Source organism: Dendrobium catenatum, unplaced genomic scaffold (assembly GCF_001605985.2).
Source record: "Dendrobium catenatum unplaced genomic scaffold, ASM160598v2 original_scaffold_117933, whole genome shotgun sequence".
NCBI lineage: Eukaryota > Viridiplantae > Streptophyta > Magnoliopsida > Asparagales > Orchidaceae > Dendrobium > Dendrobium catenatum.
The window spans coordinates 169795-193785 of record NW_021436368.1 but is presented as its reverse complement, the minus strand read 5'-3'; the positions used below and the strand labels follow the sequence as shown (position 1 = coordinate 193785).

At 33.5% G+C, this 23991-nt stretch overlaps 2 protein-coding genes across 6 annotated transcripts in view; both read right to left on the bottom strand.

Annotated features, from left to right (window-relative positions):
* The window catches only part of LOC110113971, a 32797-nt gene extending 27741 nt beyond the window's left edge, over positions 1–5056 (bottom strand). For all 5 annotated transcript variants that reach the window (XR_003699662.1, XM_028692086.1, XM_020846698.2 and 2 more), the window contains exons 1-2: positions 4459–5056; positions 3422–3470 (exon numbers count right to left, since the gene is read on the bottom strand). Coding sequence is in view for 4 of the 5 variants with exons in the window: in XM_028692086.1 (XP_028547919.1) it covers positions 3422–3470; positions 4459–4863 (454 nt within the window). In the remaining variant the exon portion in view is untranslated. The remainder of the gene's footprint in view (positions 1–3421; positions 3471–4458) is intronic.
* Positions 5057–15116: 10060 nt separating this feature from the next.
* LOC110113987 (probable carboxylesterase 11) lies at positions 15117–23656 on the bottom strand. Its single transcript, XM_020846726.2, has 2 exons — positions 22642–23656; positions 15117–15959 (listed from the first exon to the last, which is right to left on the bottom strand). Exons 1-2 carry the CDS (start codon positions 23409–23411, stop codon positions 15422–15424), a joined length of 1308 nt encoding a protein of 435 aa, XP_020702385.1. The 5' UTR covers positions 23412–23656; the 3' UTR covers positions 15117–15421.
* Positions 23657–23991: the final 335 nt, after the last annotated feature.

Here is a 23991-nt window from a genome sequence, read left to right as displayed (position 1 = left end):
ATAGAGAAAATATGCGATGAATGCAATTCACCTAGTAGTCAACACCAGTACACATATGGATACACCAACTCATTTGCAAACAACAAAGCCACGAACAAATATACATAGTGCAACATATGATGAATGCAAACATCTGTCGGTGGTGCACCTACAAACATTGAAAATCAAAGTGCGATGACGTGAAACACTCACTTGCAAATGATAGTAATATGTGTGAAATACTTGCCGCAATCATGTTCATAAATAATCAAAGGGCTACAAATACTGGAAGCAATGGAAGATTCGTTGTATGCACAGTAGTATGCCTATGAGTGGTGGCTAGCAACATGCAATGATTGCAAGAACACCCTCATATAGTCAACGTCAAATTACAAATGGACATACCGATTGACATGCAAGTAATGATGAAGGATGTGTTGCAAGGATGGGGGTCCTTTGTGAATGTGAACACACAACACATCATCTACAAACAAAGATAATATATCTACAGTGCACAAAAAATACCTACGGGCAGTTGCAGCAAAAGGTAGTGAATGTTGTACTACCCTTACAGGTGACCATCATTAAATATCAGGCAAAAAAACATTAAGCCCCGCAGACAGAGGCGAATGACATGCAGCAAATGCAAGTACCCATGAATTGTTGTAGAAGACCCATCACGTACACAATGTGTTATCTTCAAGCAAATACATAAGATGTTCTGATAAATGCGAGCATTTACGAACAATGCTGGGAATGTCTCACTGCTAACCCAATGAAGCTCATAATGCATAACAACATACTTGTAGGAAGCAACAAGTGATCGATAGCCATGTTTGCAAATAAAGGCAAATGACCCATCATGCAAACATCAACCTATCTACGAACAACACTAGATGATTTGCATTCAGTGTAATTTGCCTGCAGATAACGGTGGAAGGCATGAACCAGAAGATTGCAACAAGCACAGAATCCTGTTGTGAATGAAAGCATGTATGAGAGGCTGCAGCAGACTTGTTAGTGCATGACAATATACCTGCATAAAGCAACAAGTGATCTACAATGTAATGCCACGCCACCGGATCCGTAACATCCGTACAAGCAAACAGAAGGCGTCTATAGGCTCCCAAATGAAACACATCGCATCTTTCAATAATAGTCATTAGTGCAAGTTGAATGTTGCAAAAACACTCATATGTATTGAAATGCGCACTAACGCATTCATGTTATATGCATACATATTTCAACTAAATACCTGCATGGGCCCCGACGAGCGTGTCATAGCTACGCACGTGACGTCTGAGAATGTTGCGCGAGTCAAGAAATGAACCTATGTCCAAGTCCGATCCTTCTATGTGGATAGATAGAAGTCGACACGATTCAAATTATTAAATAAATATACGGTCACGATACCGACTGAGATATTTATTTCATACATTTATATTACGCCTTTAAGGTCCATTACAAGGAAAATTCAATAATAAAAATATAAAGCCGACAACAAACTTTATCATATGTCGGCAAGTTGACAAAGTTGACAAGATTCAACCAATAAGACAAAATTGTCCATAATCACCTCGATGATGACCGTATTGGCTGAAAATCTCAACCGAAGGGGACCCCCAAGTATTTAAAAATACCTCCCAAACCCTCACGAAATCACCGCAGGTAAACAATTATGACCAGGACCCTCAGAACCGGGTGGTTTTGTAGCCAAATGACACCATTAAACTACGGTCATGTTTAAGAGCCCGTATGTTCCCAACGGCTTTAAATCATTAAACAATAAATCAATAAGATATAATCGATAGGATGCAAAGCCCTCTATTAGTTAAGGTGGATTCAAATTTGTCCCTTTAGATAAATATTTATCCCAAGTCTACAAAGTACCTTTGGACAAAGCAACCCATGGCTGCCAATAAGGATTATTCTGTCAGGTTGGGTCGACTACCCCTGATTAGGTAAACCAGGGACCATGATGGCCCAGGATGACGGAACCATGCGATCTTGATCGAGCTCACCATCATTCCCCCCCATCATTCACTTTAAGTAAAATATGATGAAATTTCTAATTTTAAATATCAAATTCTTAAATGCTAAACCCATGCTACTACTATACACCATATAACATGTATCTCTACATATATGTTTGACAATTAGCCTTAATCGAAAGTTATCTCTCCCTATCACGAAGGGTAATTAACTATAGGGGCTTGCGCCTACAAGAAACTTAAACTCATATCATAAAGCCTTTACTAAATGAGGGTGAAATTTCTTGGTAAAATCTTAATTTAAAACCCAATATGCCTTCTAAAAATTTACCTCATAATTTAAACGTTAAAACTCTCCTCAATGACCCGAAAACGGAATAGAAATAAAAGGGTCCACAGAGAGGCTGAGGTGCGAATTTTTGGAGCTCCCATAGCTACAGGAAATTTTGGATATCATTGATGAGAAAATGGGAACTTTAGCTCCATCATCATTTGCATGTTGTTGGATATTACCTTAATCCTCAATTCCAATATATTGAGAATAACTGAATAAGTCAACCAATCCTAAGATCAAATTGGGATTGTGACATTATATGAATAAGTTTTCTTAATATACATGATAAAACACTTAGAGCAAAAAAAAAATCTCAAATGGTACAAGTTAAAGCATGAACATTGATAGTTGGCATCAAAGTCTATCTTTTGGTAATATTTGACCTCTATACATATAGAAAAAAAAAATCATAGGTTCTTGAGTAACCATTATGTTCTAAGTCAACTCAATATATTTGATTTTGCCTTCGCCTTCTTGAGCGCTTAAGTTAATTGAAAGGTTAAAAAACCACTATCCGCTAAAAGGACAAGACAAATGACTAACATTAATTGAGAAAAAGGAGCTCTCTCCACTAAAAGGATATGACGAAAAAGGATTTTAAACAAAGTTGCATCTAAATGGCCTATAGATTTGTGTGGTTGTAGCGTATACATACATAACTACATAATTTTGAAGTTGTCCTAATTGGTTTTGGGTACCTAGCGATCACTTTGCAAATTCAACTATACACCACCTTTTAGATAACTGCTTCCTTAGCCACATAAAAAAGGAAAATCAAATTAAACATCATTTGATTATTAATCATTTATTGCATTGTCTACTATGTAGCCAATGTCAATTTAGAAGCACAAAAATCTTATCTAATTATAACTTTCTCTTGCTCTTTTTGTTAATGAATTTAAGACGAATTTTAACACTCAGAATAATTCAACAAGATCTTAAATCATCTAATAAAATTTAAATTTACTTGTATGGCCATAAGTTGTAGTAATAAAGGTTGATTACACATAGGTATTTGAAGAGGCAATGCAGCATTTATTTCATTAGAAATGTGCAGATATATATATATATATAAACTGAACTAATGTGTTAAAAGGCAAACCATAGAACAACCAACCTGGGTACTCCCATAATTGATGATTTTGCCAAGATGGGTTTCCCCATGCCTGCAAACATACGATGAAATTAGAATGAAAAGAACAAAAGCATTATATTAATTTTCCTACATAATAAACGCTTCCCTCAGAAAACATAGCTGACAAAAGATATGAGTATGCACTAGATTATTTTGTAAATAATAATCATATAAATAGATAATCGAAAAAGAAAACATGGTTCTCTAGCACGGACATAATCCATTGTAAATAAATAAATAAAAGAATTAAAAAAAAAATTCATTGTAAATGCTAAGCTGCCATCAAACATACTTAAACATATAACAAAAAGCTGTACATAATTGTAAGAGAGACCCTTTGATAAGCCATTCATTTCCTTTCTACTTCAAAACAGTCCTGAGCTCCAAAGAATACTAATCTAAACATGATAAATACCAAATGATTATTTTCCATTCCACATCCTTACAACCAAGAAGAAACCTTCTTAATAGGAAGCACCGAAATTATCATCTCGTAAGTAAAGAGGGTAATGCTTCACAAATTTTCCTCAGTATGCGGAGTTCTTAATAGGCTGACGGAGTACTCAACTGGTCAAGAAACACTAATCAAACTATCTACCATTTGATCGTTCAACCAAGTGTTATTCAATGCCAGAGCACTATTCCACCTGAGATTTTCAATTTTAACCATATGCAGCAGAGAATTTTAGAAAAACATTAAATAGCTTAAAGGGAAGTCATGCATTTACAATTGCACAGAGCCCACAGTTTCCCAAACAGAAAAATGAAATAAGGTTCTTGCATCGGTTACTATAGAGGCACTGAAATCAAAACAGGAGTAAAAAAAGTCTGAATCATCCGATTTCTCATGATTAAACAGAACTTATTCCAGTCTCTGACCGATTGTCGTTAAGCAATATCATTTTTCAATCAACCATACAATGATAAATGTCTCATCTTGTAGTATTTATGATACATGTTTATAACTGGCCTGACGTTACCAATTTAAAATGCCGAATAATGACTAATAATTAATTTACCTGCACGGTGGGAGGATAGGCAGGAGGCACGGCCATGGGATGGGGCTGAGGAGGAGGAGGAGGAGGGTAGCGGTGCTGAGGCTGAGGATAAGGGGGTAGTCCAGGTTGGCCATGGTAAGGCGCAGGGTAGTTCGGCGGAGGGTAGTTCGGCGGAGCCTGCTGTTGTTGATGAAACCACGGCTGCGGCAGCTGATGCTGCGGAGGTGGAGTGATAGGCAATTGGCTTGCGTAGCTCGGTTGATGGTGGTAAGTAGGAAGATGGGGAGGGAGAGGTGGGTTCTGCGCCAGGTGCGTTGGTGGCGGCGGGGGATGGTATCCTGCCGGCGGCGGAGGAGAAGAGGAAGATGAATACCAGAATGCTCCGCCGCCGTGCTGCTGCGGTTGGTGGCGAGAGAAACCGTCCATTTTTTTAAGCTGGTTTGTTCTAATCCTGCGACTATAATCGAGTAAGAAGGGTTAGGGATTTCGATGTTTCACCGATCGAAGGAGACAAAGTTTGTCGAGAGAAGTCGTGTATAGGACCGGAGTCCGGAGATGGCCCGCATCAAAGGTCGACCATCCCCTACCTCCCGAGTAAGACCTAGGCCGTCGAGGTCGGGCGCAGAGGGCACCTAATTCGGGAAATATGCAATGATTTTTTTCATGGAAAAATATATCTTCCCCCACCAAAAAAAAATAGACGAAAAATATCTTTTACTCTTTTTTTTTTTATTACAATTAAGACAAATACATACATGCAATACATATATCAAATTTGAATTCAAAATCTCTTAATTAATAGTTAAAATTTTGAACCAACAAATCGTAGATATGAGCTGCGTAGAAAAATATCTCAGTTTAGAACGCGTTACTTATTTAAAATCCTTCCAAAATGAAAAAAAAAAAATTTAAATGAAATTATAATATTGTTTTAACATGACTCAAGTATGATTTAAATATGCGTCCAATATGATTCAAACAATTTTCAAATGTGATTTAGAATTGTTTTAAACTATATTTGAATTGGATTCAAACTAATTCAAATAAGGCTTATCCCTAATAGATGCAACAATGTATAATCCAATTGCTTTATCACATCAAATGATAATACTGATAACGCATGAAGTTCTAAGATAGATAAATCAAAGTATAATCCAATAACTATAAAATATCACTAAGAAATTCTACCATCCTAACATAATAGAGTATATAAGAGCTGTAATATTTTATATCTAAACATAAAAAACAATCAATCAAAATATAAATGTTTGAAATAGATACAACGCTATCAATATTTTGCCTAATCAAATAATATGTGAATTAAAAAAAATAATAATAAACTTAAAGAATATTCAATCTTTTTTTAATGAACCTATTATAACCTTGAGAATCCCATGCTCATTATGAAGCTATCACGAGCCTACACGTGGCATTCATCAACACTATCATCATCTGACTCACATTTTTTTATCACTTGCCTTGAGAGAAGCCTTTAAGAGCAACTGTCCATCACCTTAGTTCATACCAAACATGGGACATCTCAAGAAACCTCTATAATGGTCCTATGCCCAAAGCTATTTGTAATGTTTGCTTGATTCATTATAATTCCAACATGATTCAGGACATTCCTTTGATGCTGCCAATGGACATATAGCATATCAGATCATAGTAAATCACATTTGAGTCACATTTAGCATGTCAAGATTATTGGAAACAAGATTAAGAATGTGATTTTTTCAATGATAGAAAAAATATTATTGTTATGATGATTTTATTGTTTCTCCTAGCATGAATTGGATATTTCTTGTTATTTTTGTGTGTACTAATATTTCAGAAAATTCATTTTACTACTTCAGACTACTGAAGACTTCAAGATAAGAGTAGAATAAGATGTCATGTAATAAAGCCTGTATATTTCTTTTTTTTTTTCTTTTTTTTTTTTGAGTCTAAGCAATAGTGAATGTAATTGGGTAACTGTGCACATACACAGGGGAGAGTTGTAATTTTTTTTAAGTCTAACCGTATTATACGATGTTTAATCGTACTATACGATTTGATAGTTTTTCCTCCAGATTACAGTTAATCAAATCAAGGCTTAAAATTTTTGAATAGTTCGTAATGTACGATGTCTAGTTATACAGACGATTGATAAAGTATGAAATTTCTCTCATTCCTGTTCGTAACAAACAAACTAGTTCATTTTGAATTATTTCTTTTATACGATGTCAAGTCGTACAAACAACTGATAGAGTACGAAATTCCATTCATTTCTGGTTGTATCATATGAATTAGTTCATTTTGAAATGTTCATACGTACTATATGATGCCAGGTCGTATAAATGATTGACATTATACGAAAGTAGGATCGTACTTGGTTGTACCATATGAATACATTTGTTTTTGAACTATTCGTATAATACATTCTAAATTCGTACAGACGACTAACAGAGTACGAAACTAAGTTCATCCTAATTCGTACTAAACAAAGCCCTAATTTTTTGAACTAATCGTATTGTACAATCGTAGATCGTACAGTATGAAGTTAAGTCGGTTGACTTACAATTTTCAATTTTTGGATGATTTTTCATGTAGTTTCTATATACGAAGTCCTAAAAACGGTCATCATATCATCTGCTTTGAATTTCTCTTGAGAGTGATCTTTTGGATAGTGTGTTTGGGAGAGATTTTGTTAGTTAAGAGTGAGAGATCAAGTGAAGGGAAGTTGTGAATGATTCACATGGTTGCCCAACGTGAGGATCTCTTTTGTCTTCTTCAAGTTTCTACTAAACTTCTTTGGAGGTTCTTGAGAGAAGATCTTTAAGATTGGAACAAGGTATTCTACCTTCATCATTAGGGTGAAAAAGGATGTGACGGTTCTCTACCTTCACTAGGAGGGTGAAAAAGGATGAGTATGTACTCTGCCTTCATCAAGAGAGTGAAAAAGAAAGTGATGGTTCTCTACCTTCACCATGAGGGTGAAAAAGGATGAGTAGGTACTCTGCCTTCACCAGGAGGGTAAAAAAGAATGTGACAGGTCTCTGCCTTCATTATTAGGGTGAAAAATGATGAGTACGTACTATGCCTTCAACATGAGGTTTAAAAAGGACGTGATGGTTCTCTACCGCATCAGATTGGTGGAAGACAGTTTGTAAGGGATTCTCTGTCTTGTTGTGAGTGTAAAAGGAGAGTTTGTAAGTGTTTCTTCTGTTAATTTTATTTTTCCCGTATTTTTTTACTAGTTTTAAATTTTGTGGTTGGAAAATTATCTCTGAAATCATCTCTATAGATAATTACATATTTTAGGATTAGTGTTTATATATTTCATAATATTTAGAAAGGTTTTCTAAAATTCAATAAATTTTTTAAATAGCCAATTCACCCCCTCTCTTGGTTAACCTTAGTACAATTCTATTAGATTTAACAACCTATATGAGCAAACAAAAAACCTGATAAGCCACCATTCCTTTCAACACCACTCAAATAAATGCCCAAATAATCTTCGCCTAGCCAACATCAATGTTAAGACATAACTTCTTATAGCATTATCGATATACTCACCTAACAAAACACACCCCAAAATGTCATGTCTTGTTATCATTAGTGATAGGTCATACCCTAGCTCTAGTGATGATATTACCTGCTAGGAATAATTGGAAAAGAAAGGCATATTTTAGGTACAAAAGAGGGTAGATATACAAAAAGAGACCGGGGGCAACTTGAAAGGGCAACACCATAAGCATAATGGCCCTATCAAACATATTGTGTAATGCCCTATAATTATATTTGAGAAAATTATATATTTTATCTTCTTAATTAATAAACCAAAGCTTCTATAAATCATCCATATAAATAATAACTAACGAAAACACCTATCAATTATGTATCTCAAAGTATTACACCATATTCATTCTCCCAAAATCAAATATAATAGTTAGGAGATTATTACAATCATTAATCTATCACAAGCTCCTAACTACAAAAGAATATTAAAAAAGCAAAAAAAATTCTAAAAAAAATATGAGGATATCTGACAATCACTCTAATTGGTCCTGACCTGAAATCCTTAATATATAATTAGCTAAAAAGTTAAACAAGTAATCAAAACTCTATCACTTTTTTCAATGTAAGATAAAATATTCAATATACTTATTCTATTCCAATAAATATCAATCATCACTAATATGAGCAATAAAAATCTCAAAAATCAATAAAGTTGCCTAATAAGTCATGCTCATATATTATGTTATATTATATCAATATTAATGCTAGTATGAACTATCAATCTGTCAATCAATTTAATATACTATCAATCATGTTAAGGTATTATCATGTAAATTTTATCATGAGTATAATTACAAAAAGCAAGGCATGACATGCAACTTTAATGTGTTGTTTTCTTTTGTACATCTGTTATATGTCATAGCCATTAACCTGTCAAACTCATTTTATTTTTTATTTATTTTTTTAATCATTTATCTTCATAGGTGACTTTTAATAATCATTTAAGAATCTACACCCTATATTCGTCGGTATAATTCAGTCAATCAGTTACAAGCTATAACATAGATTACACCATCAACTTTTTATTTAATGAAAGCCTATCAACCCACCATCCTACGTAGGATATTATATTTTAAAATTCAACCCATATTCATTATTATAGTATTAATAGTTAGTCTTGCTTGCTTATATATAAAAATTATCTTTTTTTTTATGCATGTAAGTCAATATCATATATTAAATACACAAATATATAAATACAAGGAAAACTATCAAATTTTGGTAAATATGTATTTACTTCAAAAAATCATATCTTTTAATTTAACCTGTGAAAATTTAATATATTCCTGTCAAAATGCTTATATTGATGAGATCTATTACATATCAAAAGTTATGAGGTAAAAGTTTTACTATTAGAGAATTATTCTTATTTTTTGGTAAAAAAATTATAGATTTGATCATAAAAATATCAAAAACTTAAAATAAATAAAATTAGAGATAAGATAATTGTTCCTTATACGAGACGATCAAATCTTTCAACTAGCTTGGTTGACAAAAGTCGCTCCGCGACCTCCAAATCTTATGTTTCTTTTTCTCTCTTCTCTCTTTCTCTCTTAATTCCTTCGCCTAAGTCCCAGTTAGTCGAAAATAAATAGGAAAAGAAATGGATTTAAAAAGCTTTTGACTATTAGTGACTTAGGATATTTTCTAATAAAATAATAATATAATATTTATATATAATTATATAATATAATTAACTTTAAGTATAAAAATCATATAAATTCTTTAAGTATTTTAAAAATTATATAAAAATTTCCATAAAATAACTTATTTTATTTAAATTTTTTTGATAAAATCAATTTACAAAATGAACACATGAAGTGCCCAAAAATTATGAAAGAATTAGTATAATTAAAAATAATAATATTTATTGTATGGCGAAAATGATTTTCATATTTGACTTAAAATAAATCCTAAAAAATTTATTTATTTGATTCAAAATATAGAATATCACAATAGTGGAGATAGAAAGTGTTTGGGAGGATTTCCACAATTTCCCCTATAGATATCCCTTGCAACTCAATCCTTTATAATAATCTCTAGTTTCCCATTCTTTGTGGATATGTAGTTTTTCTCCTTTCTTTCCCTCTTGGTAACTCATTATTTGAAACCCTTATATATCTTCATCAAGTAACCAATATAGGCATCATATTCTCATTTCTCTATTTGTGAACCCTTGGCATGCCTATTCTCCCAATTTTCAACTCAACTTGACAGGTTTTGTATGTTGACACTTATGGATCTACATTGTGATAAGATATATGCAATATTTTGCATAAGACTTACATCTTCATTCATCAATTATGATAAAGTATCTTCAATAAGGAGCACTTTGTTACTCTTCTAGCTCAACATCTTTGGTGTTCTCTTTTTAAGTTATTATGTATATTTCCTCTCTAACATTATGATAACTTCATAAGCCATTATTGTAATGATATGGCATCAATGTTTTCAAAGTGCTAAGTGCAATGCGATGTATAGAGATCCATCTTTGTTTCAATATGCACATTGCAAAATGAAGCGATGATTTTATTAACCAAAATGCTCTTGAGTTGTATTTCATATATACATATATTATGTGCATACAATAGCAATTTAATTAACTAAACTTAAATAACATAACGTAATAATTTGCAGCTAATACAATAATTTGTTCAACAATAATATTTTTTTACTATTCAAAAACCAAATGAGAAATTAGTGTAAAAATAATATAAATAGTAAAGTTATGTAACAATTTAAGTGAAAGTTAATAATTTACTCACGAGTTTGAGTGACTATATAGAAATTGAGAGATTGAGGCAATATAAAGTGTGAGAGTATACGAAAATAAAGCATCAAGAAAAAGCTAACAATAAGAACTACTAAAGAAAGTATAAAAACTAGTGGGGGAGTGAACATGTATGGAATTACAACTAAGAAGTGACTAGCTATAATGGTAGAGAACATAGATTTGAAATTTGAAAACATAATGACTATGTGAAACATTGAGGGAAAATAAATAATTGTGCATAGTTATCATGGTAGATGTTGAATAAATTTATGAAATTAAATGAAACTAGGATTTTTATCTAAGTATAAGTTGATCATACAATGCTATGATGGAATATGACTAAGCGGAGAGACAAGTTCTTTACTGCGAGTTGGAATTCAAAAGTAAGCAATGCAAAAAAGTTAGCACATTGGTTCTCCTCACTCTTAAAGCATACATTAAAGTATATTTTTATCCACAATATATGACACATCTAATTACAATGTAATGAGTTGGGGAATTCTTCTTCAATTCATGGCAATGGCCTAATAGAGCATCACGTCCTTCTTCAATGCTCTCAATGCCCTCATAAGTGTACAAAATCTAAAGAATGCTTTCCTATCTTCCACCAAGCCAATAATCTAAATAAAAATATCATTGTCTTATCATGGTTATGGGGAACACCATACATAAGATGACATAAACTTGACATTCAAACTTCATCTCTCTCAGTGTACTCCATGATTGCTTTCTCTATATTATATTCTTGAAATTATTTTCAACATGCAAGTAGTTATCTAGTAGCCTATTGCTTTTGCTCGTCTTCTTAAAATTCTCTTTAGATTGAAATTGTAACATCCCGAGATATAATTTTGGAAGAATTATCGATTTTAATATCTAAATAAATCAACTATAGATTCTACAAATTTATCAATATAAATTAATCAAGCAGAAGCAACTAAAAATCATATATATCAAAATATTAATTTATATTAGTCCCTCAAAATTCATGTACAATATTCAATAGTTCAATCCATACATCATCAGTTATCTTTTAACTCTTAGTTATAAAAGAATAAAACTAAGAAATACAAAAATAAAATAAAACTTGAATCTAAAATCTGTCCTTACTTTACTAGATCTCGGTCATTTCCTAAAATCACATAGTGACCTAACAACTCAGCAGGTTATCAAAACCTATAAAAGAAATCAATGCAGTGTAATATAAACAATATGCATATAATCATTCAATTACTGTCAGTATGAATATATAACTGTAAAAGCATGTAACAATCAATAAAATAATAATATGTCATATGATCAATAAACATTAGTTTAAATGTATATCTTAATAACAATGAACAATAACCAAGTGAACTGTGATAAGTAAATTATGTTAATCCTACACATATCAATTATAAAATAGTTTATATAGTATCTTATTACATCACTACACATATCATTATTATATGGATGTCGTACAGTGTCTATATTATGCATGTGTATCATATAAATCATGTGATTCATATATATCAAATGCATTTATCAGTTTTATCAAATATTTATATAAGTAATAGTATGTATCTTATGTACATAATGTCATATATATACAACTATTGTAAGAAAGAAAAGACATCTAACTATTTGTGGCATTTTTTCTATATCTAATATTATAGGCAAATCTTACATGAATCAATCTCGATCATATTATTCTCATTTTCATAAATCAGTCATATCACAAGTCATTTAAGTCAAGTGACTTTCATATCAAAAGTCATCAGTTCCCACCCATGTGTCTTCTCATATATCAATTTTCATATCATTTAGAATTATACCAAAAATCTTATTTTAAAGAAAAGCATGTCAGCTCACCCTCCTGTACAAGGTAACATGTTTCTAGCTAACCTGAATCAATCAATCAACTTTAGCCAGCATGTTTTACATCCACATATTTTATGACATATATAATATAGTAAACAAGTGATATTATGCTTAATGTTCATCTTATTATATTATATTAATGCATGCATAATTTGCATATGATTCAAAATTAATAAAATTTATAAAAAAAATGTCATGTGCTCTTTTTCAATATGTATGCACCCACTATAATAAGTTTGCATGACATATACTGACATTATGAGATTTTGACAATTATTTTTTCAATTTTTATATTTATCTATATTTTTTAAATTGATTTTTTTTCAAAATATTAAAAAACATGTAAAAATTCAATATATTTATGCTAATATGTGCACAATAATTAAAACTATAGCATACTAAAAGTTACATGATGGACGTTTGCTAAAAATAAAGATACTACAACTTTTGATCAAATTAAAATTCATTTTGATAGGATAACATTTATCTACCTTGAGATGAGCAAATTTTCTAATTGGATCGACGGATAAAAAAAGCTCCAAGACATCCAAATCCTAGCTCCTCTATCCTCTCTCCTCTCTCCTCTCTTTTTTCCTTAATTCCCCCATTATATTTCTTTGGCTTGAGCAAAAGAAAAAAGGAAAAATGGGATTTTGATAAGATCTGTAAGTAATTACAAATATTTTATAATAAATATCTTAAAGACACATTCATAATTATTCCAATTATTTAATTTTTTATTTAAAATTCTTATAAATCTTTTTATATCTTCAAATACAGGGATCCAAAAATTATAAAAAAAAAATATATTCATAAAATGGTCCAACATGCCTAGAATGCTCTGATGAAATTGATTTACCAAATGAATACCTCACGGTCACAAAAAAAAAAATCCACTTGTACCGACATATATTAATTTCTTAAAGAATTGCAATACTTCTTATTTTCATATCTATATTGCCCATAAAATTAGAAAAAAAATTATTATAATTAAAACATAATAACATCTATATTATAAGAAAAGTGACTTGTAAATTGAACTTATAATGACTTCCAAAATATTATTTGATTGGATCAAAATATAAGCTATTACAAAAATTCTTTGGACCAACCCAATGATAAGAACAAACCTATCAATTCCAAATATTATTTCCTTTCCTCCAACATTAAACATAATGGAGTATCCCTCCTCATCACCATCACTCATACACCTTTTTGAGAATTTCACATGAGAAGATAATCATTCAATTAAAAATATATAGTTTGTTTTAAAATAATATGAAAATCCACTGAAGATTTCTATCTTTAAATTGAAACATTTCATATAATTAGTCAGACCACAAATAAGAACAACAAATATTAGATGGATGCATTCTAACATATGTTTTTACTTCAAAACTATTAATACCTCATGCCAAAAAACTTATAAGAGAGAATATTCCCAACTTAATATTATAAGTTTTCTCGAACTTGTAGAAGAAAGACGCGAAAGAAGAGAGCGACGGTTAGGGGGCAAAATGACGTTCGATTGGAGATGAATCCCGGCACTTTTTGGTTTCACTGCATTTTGGAGTGAAAAATGAGATTTTTGGTTGAAGATGCCCTTAATATTATAAGTCTTCCCATCCAACTACTTTTATCATCATGTCAGCTGTTGATCCAATTCGTGGTCATAAAATCAAAAGTCAAAATCAATGGATGTGACTGACAACTATCTTTTTTTTTTGGAATGGAGTATCCACTTGCTAACACCCCGAAAAGGCGTTTGGCAGCTTGACTAATTCTCGACTGATCTAGAAAAGGCACCCACCCCAGAAACCTCCTGACCCTTATTTGATTGGGCACCACTTAAGAGACGCTGCTGCTCGAGGAAAATCAAACACGGGTTGGAATTTCCCAACCGTACTCATCCACCAACCAAGCTAAGCAACAGTACTCACAACCATCTTCAATGGGCCACCGCAATCCATATTCAAAGCTATAATTGTTATCATTCAACAATATAAAATACAGGACAACAAGCATGTGGTTCTCTGTTGCTACCTGCTACTCTCTAGATCAACAACCTCAACTCAAAGAATAATATTGCTCTCCAACAAATTACTAACAACTAGCTTTGTTCTTCATACCACTGTCAGCTTTTGTAAGGCTAATTTTTTTTTTTTAAATGATGAAAATATTTCAGAACTAAATTTATTAGAAGACTATTATCTAATTCTTAAGAAAAAAGAAATCTACAACATCACAACAGTTTTTAAAACAATGGTTTTTAATGAGAACTCCAGAACTAATTTTACAGATAGCTGTTGCAGCCACAATCCCAAACGGGTCATTAAAAAAGAAAACAAGCATTTCAGCCAGCCCATTACGAGAAGATACATAGGAAGTTCCCAAACAAGATTGTGAAGCAATACATCAAATAATTAAATACATTATTCATGATATTTACACCACAAAAACTCCAAAAAAAAAAAAATCAGAAATGTAAACTAAAAACAATTATTCAAAAAGATAATACAAAAGCAAGAACGGAATGAAAAAGAATGACATTCAACACTCCAACTACCTAGATGATTTTCAACTACATGATCAATCAACCATACAGCTTCCCCCCATTCACTGCATCATATATTCAACAAAAGAATGAAAAATGAGAGTAAAATTTGTGCTACACCTAAAAACATGGAATGAAAGAAGCACATGTGGTACAATAAATTGGCTTATATAACCTCTAATTTTGATATTCATGTAATGATACATAAAACAGCTGCAAAAGGTTCCAAAAACAATCTAATATGAGAACTCATGACCTCTAGTTGATATGTACTTCTTTACCCAGATTGCTATATCCTCAGCACAGGCCTGAGCCTGTGGGGTTTTAAGGAGCATGTCAAGTGTAGCAAACTCATGAACTGTATCCTTGTACTCAAGAACTGGAGCATCCACATTCACCTTGCGGAGCTCTTCGGAGTATGCAATTGCTCGGTCTCTCATCCAATCATGTTCGGCAACCACAGTGAGTGTCGGTGGCATGAATTTAAGTGGCGGCTGCCTTCCCGGTATAAGGGGGTTCGCTGCTGGATGGTCGAAGTTGAACTCTTCTTCAGGCAAAAAGAGCTTCCAGGCAAGTATGCACATGGTTTTGTCATAGAAGTAAGAATTTGCAAGCTTTATTTCTGAATGGGTTGGGGCATTTCCTATAAAAAAGGGATACATGAGAACCTGTGCAACTATCTTGACAGGATCAAGGAGTTTTCCAGCCTCGAATGCCTTCCGTGCGACGAAATCAGCAATGTTGGCACCGCAACTAACACCGAGGAGAACACATCTGTTCTGACGCAAAAGAATCATGTGGTTAGTACATAATTATCATTGTTAAACAACATAAAGCTCCAAATTATAGAGAAGAAAACATGTTAGAGTTCTACAAAGAGAACTCAAACTGAAGACTAAAACAATCAAGATCTTCAATCAGTAATCACCCCCTCGTCTAAAATAAAGGGAAACCATGTAAGGCTTATTATCCAAACTACAAAACAGTTCAGTACTTTTTCAACCTTATCATCCCATACAAAAGGGCTTCAGGAATCCCCCACCATTGAAAAGCTGATTTGGCTAACATTTAACCTAAATAACTTGCAGAATTTCTAACCATGTTAGCTTTAGATTAATCCATTTTTTTTACTATTCCACATAAATTATATACTCAGCTTCTCACATAATCACCCCGTACAATGTCTTCATATTTCCGTCAGCATAACAAAAACACTAACCAATTTAGTCGGGAGTTTCTTACAGTTGTATAAAAAAACAAGACAATCATCACTCCGTGGGTATCTACATGTGACAGACACGAATTTAATATACATAACATCTGTGTGAAACTAGAAGTTGGTTTCACAACCAGAAAACAATATATATGTTATAAGAATGAACAAATAATCAGAAAATTATGACACCTTTCTAGAGTAAGGCTGCAGATATTATTTATGGATCGTCATTGGAAGTTTAGTTACTAAATAAGTACTTTCAGAAGTTCTCATGAATGGCCGTCAAATTATCTCCTAACAAAGTTTTCTTATCATGCATAGTAAAAAAAATTTTTTTATAGCATCAATAAATTGCCAGTGTGAGTGTCATGTTTCATAAAACATCAGCTCTTAGGTAAATCATTAATTTGAAAAGTAAGGTTTCATAAACATACTAATTGACCGTAATAAAGTCTATGCTAGATTAACTTTCTGCTGATCTCAACAAGCCTTAACCTCTACATGGTTACAATAATATTTTTCTTTAGTCCTACCACATAGCTGTTGGACAGACTTCATCAGGAAGTTATATGCATGATATATGCCCACTGTTTAAAATTGCGCAACTTGAGGCACGCCTCAGCGTAATTTCCGCTCGGAATCAGTCGAGGCAAACGCCTCTAGCAGCTTACGGGAGGTGTGCGCCTTGAATTTTCTGAGGCGCGCCTCATTTATATGAGTGAGGTGTTTGCCTAAGTTGAATGCATAAAAAAACATTTTAAAGGTTAAATGTAACCGTTAAACCTTGGTTCACTCCGCTGTTCGACGTCGTCTACTGCATACAAGGTAGAGTTTCGAACGATTTGCTAAAAGCTTTTTCACCTTTGTCGACAACGCTCTGTGTTCGATTGAAAGTCAAAACAGTTCGACGACATTCTCTGTTGGTTCGAAAGCCACGTAAGACTTGACGATTTGAAGACGCCCTTTCTTTTGGATCAGAAGTGAGGACAGTTCGACATCGTTCTTCCTGTTGAATTTGATTGAAGTAAACCTTTTCTGCGACAGTAACCACATCCATGTGGTAGGACTGTTATATCATATCAAAGTGATAGGAAACAAGTGCAAAAATCACAAAAATAGTGGCTGAAATATGGAATTTCAGCAAGAACAAAGCAGGAATTTGCAGAAATTCCTTGGCAAATTAATAGGAAAACTTAATAATAGGTGAAAAGTAGAAGAAAACAAACAAGGTATAATGGATTTTCAATTCGAGAGGAAGATCGGGCTCTCCTAAATCCCTAGCCGGTGGCTAGAGCCCAAGGAAACCTCAAGAACTCCTAAATTCAGTAAACATTCAATATAACCTAACCCTAAAAAGAGAATAACTATTAAAAGCAAATAATACAAAGCTAAAGTCCAAACAGCCCTTCAGATTCAAATCTCCCACTCATCCACCCTCTCCCTCTCTCTCCCTTCTAGATCGATCGAATCAATCCCCTCTTGGGATGATCTAACAATACCTCCATCTCAAAGAACCACCTTATCCTCAAGATGGAAGGCCGGAAATTGATGCTTCATCCTCTCATACGACTCCCAAGTGGCATCGTACTCAGGTAGGTTCTCCCACTTAATCAGCACTTCCTTACTTCCTCTCTCCCCCTGTCATACTCCTACCAACTCCAGTTGTTTCAAAACCACCTCCAAATCCTTTGTCAATATCACCGATAACTCTGCAATTGAGGTGTTATCCATATTGCCTGCTAAATTATTTGGGAAAACTGTCCTTTGTTCGATGTGATAAAGTGGTTAAACATTTCACTTCAAATTGACCAGAAGCAATGCACTGGCTGGCAACCTCAAATTTTTAATCAGATTTTATTATCATTTCAATCTAACATTTTGTGAGAAACAATGGTTAATACATATCCCAAATATTGTTTTGGTTAGTTTAGTTTTGAAAGCTATAAACTTTTAATCAGACTACCTTCTTACCAGTGTAAGTGCATAAAGTTATGGTGCTTGTTTATGAGCCCATGACAGACAATAATTCAAACAAGAAGGTCATTTCTAATTGGACAAACGCCGAGCGCAACAAAGCACACCTAGTATGATAATGAGAATTTCTACAAACTAAATGGTTTTAGTAATGAAGTTATGCAAAAAGATTAAAGTTCTACAATACAAAGTCATTCTAATTCAGGCTAGATCTGCCACGAATTGCAAACAAATTATGCAGCTAATAAACAATGAGATAATTTTTTTTCCATATGATAAAGTAAAAAGAAAGTTGGATGAGTGGCTTTACTCTTAGAGACAGTATAATGAGCATATACGTGAAAAGGTTGGAATAGCTCCATTGGAAGATAAAATTAGAGAGAGCCACCTTAGATTGTTAGCTCCTTCCGATGACCCGGTTAGAAAAATAGATGTATTAGATTTGACTTATGTAAGAAAGGTAGAGTAGACCTTAAAAGACTTAATTAGAAAATATTATAAATGACCTTTCTTTATCAGATTTAAATGAGAATTTGACTCTTAACAGAACACAATGGATAAAAAAGATTCATGTAGCCAACCCCACATAGTGGGATAAAGGCTTGATATTGTTGTTGTTTTTGTTGTCGATAAAGTAAAATGAAAGGAGACGTTGAGATATTTCTTTGCTTATTTTATTAAACACTTCGGTTTAGGATTTTTGGAGAGTTACAAGAGATGTTGGCAACAGCAAAATGGAAGAGAATATATAGATTTGTGAGGAAGAAGGTCATGCAAGTCCTAAGAAAGTATTACTGTATAAGTCTTCTCAATGTCGATGCTTGCTATGTAGCAGTCGAGTATAATTAGGTCAAGGGATCAAAATATTTAGCATAATTGAGATCTTGAATTAGCAGGGCCTATGTTAAAACTAAGCCCCACAAATCTTAGTTAGTTGACTTAAGGTGTATTCACCTATGCATTTTTTTTAAGGTGTATTCAACCATGCATGAGTATATTTTTAGAAGTCACTAGGGTTAAACTTCAGGTGATAAGTAGCCTCATCTGGCAATTGACACATATGAGAAAGCAAAGAGATAATGTTGGATTCATTTAGTTTAAGCACACCCTGCTGATTAATGACCACTCATATTTAAGTGTTGCAGAGATGAGGATGCTCAGGTGGATGAGTTACCCTTCGAGATAGGATATGAAATGAGCATATACGTGAAAAGGTTGGAGTAGCTCCAGTGGAAGATAAGATTAGAGAGAGTCTCCCTAGATGGTTTGGTCACATAAAACGGCAGCCTTCCTACCCGGTTAGGAAAGTAGAGGTATTAGATTTGACTTATGTTAAGAAAGGTAGAGTTAGACCTAAAAAGACTTGGTTAGAAAATATTAGAAATGATTTTCTTTATTAGATTTAAACGAGAATTTGATTTTTAACATGACACAATGAAGAAAAAGGATTCATGTAATCGATCCCACAGTGGGACATAGGCTTTGATGTTTTGTTATTGTGAGATCATGTTCAAGTTTTTGTAAGCAAAAAAAAATCATGATAGTTAATTTTTCAACAGCTGCGTCAAGTCTAATTAAGCATGAAAATTGTTCTATTTGCATGTGTTCAGATCACTAAAAAAAATTTTTAGCTAATCAACCCTTTAAATATTGTGTGGGAGGCTAATCAACCCTTTATGCATGCAGAAAATAAAAACTATAATTGAATCTCATTCAGCATGCATGCCAGAAACAAGCTGCCCTGATGAATATGAATTGCTAAGCTAGGGAGTTTCCAAATTGCAATTCAGTGAATTTAACAGATAGAACAGTTTTCTCTGTAACTCATTCTCCACCTGAGATACGTTGATAAGCAAATGGCCAAATCTTTTCCAGCAAATAGCAAATAAACCTAAATAAGTGATGAGTGTGTTGAATTTACATAAGTCAGCCTAACCTGCTTTAACTGAGAACAGTGATCTCACAGAAAGTAGCCAACTACAAATAACAGCGAGAATTCACAAGTTGTAGAACCTAGTTCATTCTGCATAACTCAGAACAGTGAAGGACAGTTATTTTAATCTGTCTACAAAGTGAAAAATAAGCATTTAGTTTTACTTCAGAGAGAACTTATTTGTCAAAAGAGTTACGGTGAGAGCATATGCGGGGCATGTACAGTAGGATAACAAATGAACAACAAACTAATAACTCCTTTATTGATTAGAAGCAAAGTAAAGTGTAGAAATGTTGTCAATTCAAGTGTTAGAATTCATAGTTACTATGAAGAGAACTTAATTTGTCTACTATTAGCATTAGACTTGTCCCAACTACTTCAAAAAAAACTTGGATGAATCCACATTCTTCACTATTCTCGTCGAGTAGTGCATGAGGTGTTAGCGCGAACTAATGTTCACTCCTACTGATAAGAACCATTCCTATGATGGAACGGCTTAATAGATACAAAAGAAAGCTTGTATTAAAGCACTCCATCGATTAGAAACATATGAATAACTCATCAGATAGGGAGACAGAGAGGGACGAGCGAGGAAAAGTAAAGGGGACCGCTATCCTTAGGAGAGAGCTTTTTTCTTACAAATAATTGTATTGATCATTCATTCATAATCCCTTAAAAGCATCCTTTATTTATAAATAAGATTTTATATATGATGAAACCAAAAGAAAAAAAAAAGGAAAGTAATCTAAGGAATGTAATCCAATTATAATCAAAATAAATTAATCCAAAATCTTTCAAAAAAATAAAATTATTGAATGAAAGGATCATTTAAATAAAATAACACTTTATTATATCATTATTACATGACTAATCCAAATACGATAGATGTTTACACGTCAAAATATGATATAGGTCCAAATAAGGCAAATGATGAAATGATAAATAAAAGTATCCTAAAAAAATAAAAAAAAAATAAATAACAGTATCCTATATCACCTAAAAATCAATTCTGAGCATACCCTTTTTGGCTGTACTATGCATCCATCCTAACCTTTTCATTTTATTATGTGGTTATCAATGACTTCTTCGTCACCCAACAACCAAATTTATATTGCATGATTGACTCATTATAATTTAGGCTAGTATAACCACATACATGAAAAATAAAGTGCAACTTCAAAAGGTTGCAACAACATTAGCATCATCTACAAGCCTCCTTTCATTAATCGGGTTAAGCATAACTTCAAAAGACAAACAAATTAATTAGTCTATTCCAAAGGGAATGTTCTATTATGGATATCATAAATCAAGCATAATCAATTCTTATGGGTGTCTTCACTTCAACATATTTCAAAAACAAGAAAGCTATTGTTAAAGTCTTAAAGGAAAGAATTAGGACAAAATGTCTTAATAGGTTGGAAAAGCTTCCTAGATTAAAAAAATACCTCACTCCCCTGATAACATGAACTACCAGTATAATTTTTGCTAGAAGGATAGTGTAAAGACGTGACTGCACAAATCAAATAGGTTCATTCACTAACCCAACAAGCTCAAGTAGTAGTTTGTTCATTTATCATCAAATGAACATCAATCCTCCCATGCCTTTTAGAAAATAGATCAGCTTTACGAATAACTTGATTTGTGAGTTCTGACATATTGTAATGTTCCCCCTCCTCTAGATCTCCATTTCTAATTTAAAATGCATCGTTCAAATCCATTCACTTCCTATTTTATCTCCACGATATTCCCATTTCACATGATACCCCTCCAGCCTAGAAGCTATATTACTCACCATATATTAAAAAACTAGCAAGCATGAGTAACTTTCACCTATTATATTTCATCGTAGTCAAGGTATTCTTAAAAATATTTTTTGCTGAGTTATCTTTTAAATGATAGAACTATACTAGTCTTCTAACATCAAATCATGGCAAGCTAGATATTAATTGTTATAACTTCTTTTTTTTTAATTAAGCACAGGAAGCGTAACATTTGAATTGTTTCTATAGATTGCAAAAAGAACCCTTCACAATAAGCTTTCCAACGTAATAAGAAGATCAAGATAAAAGCTTGGAAGAATATATAAGATTCATTAAGGATAAAAGCTTTCCAACCTTTTTCAGTGATTTGTTATTACTCTGTTTTCAACCATAAAAGGTAAATACAACCATTAAATCATATTTGCTCCTAATAACATCTTCCAAGGAAAACATAAGGAAGATTAATATAAACTCCTTTTGTTCACAAAATTGTCTAACGAAAACTAACAATTAAAATGAGAAGCAAATCAACCAAAGAGAGCTGGAATAAGCAGGTAAGCTCCGAAATCAAACCTCGAGAGATCAGCATGAGTCGCTAGCCAGGGCTCCAACGTAGCAGCCCCGAACGCATCTACAATATGCCTCTGCGTATCCATTTTCCTTGCATCACCACCACGGTGATTTCCAATCGACCTGTTACATTCAGCCAAATTGGCCTGTTTGGCCAGCCAATGCAGCACGTTGATCCCATCTTCAAAAGCCGCCGGGTACCTACTTTCTGGAGCCAACCTGTAGCCAACGGCGATCACAATCACATCGAGCAACTTCACGATCCTACGGCAGAATAAATCGTTCGCTGTAGATGTATTGCTACCGGAAACAAATCCGCCCCCATGAAACTGCAAGATCACCGGGAGACGGCGCGAGAAAGCGTGGTGGCGGGTAACGGGAGAAGGTAGGTATCCTCGGTAGGCAGCAGCGGATCCGGGACCTTCGTAGCTGCGACGGTCGCGTGCGACGGTGGAGGCGCCCGCAAAGAGGCCGTTGGCGCGGAGGGAGAGGTCGGGATTGGAGGAAAAAGTAGTCTTGACGGAGGTGGGGAGGGCCTCGTGGAACGGATCCGGGAGAAAGATGCGGAGGGAGAGGGAGGTGAGGGGGTCGATGTGGATATCCTTGGTAGCAACTCCGTCGGCGGCAAAGGATGGATTTGCGGGCTCGGTGGACTCCTCTGGGCGGGAAGTGATGCCGAATTCGTCAGCCACAGCGTCAACGCGGGACTGCAGGCGGTGCTTGAGCAGGAGCTTGAAGAATACGCTGTAGAGCTTCACGGCGACGCTCGGCATCGCTCGTTTTCGAGGGTTAGGGTTTGGTGGGAGGGGGTCAAGGAAAGGAAGAAGAGGAAGAGGAGGGCATTGGATTAGAAGGGATGGAGGAAGAAGATCGGTACCTGGCGGCGTTCAAATTCAAAGGTGGAATGGAATGGTGATGGAGTGAGAAGACATTGACCAATTCTAATTTCTCGCTGCCTTCGTGAACGGTTTTGGAGAGGAGAAGAGGGCTTTGATTGCCATTTTGCAAATTAACTCGGAATTTCTTAGTAAGGTTCATCTTCAAAATAATATTTTATTCGGCCATTCATTTGTGCACTTTTAAATTTTAATGTTATGCACTATATTGATAATTTTTTTATTTATTGACCTATCATGTTATTATTTTAAACACTACAAAATTATTAATTGATCAATAAGATTTTTTTTAGCACTAAATTATTAAACATTTATTTTGAAAAAGAAATGATAAAGAGCAATAAATTCTCTTCATATAAATCTTTTTTATTTTCAAATGAAAATTTTACGTACATAACATCTAAAACTATTATATTTACAAACCCAACATCCAAATCTTATTGTTTACCAATCTACC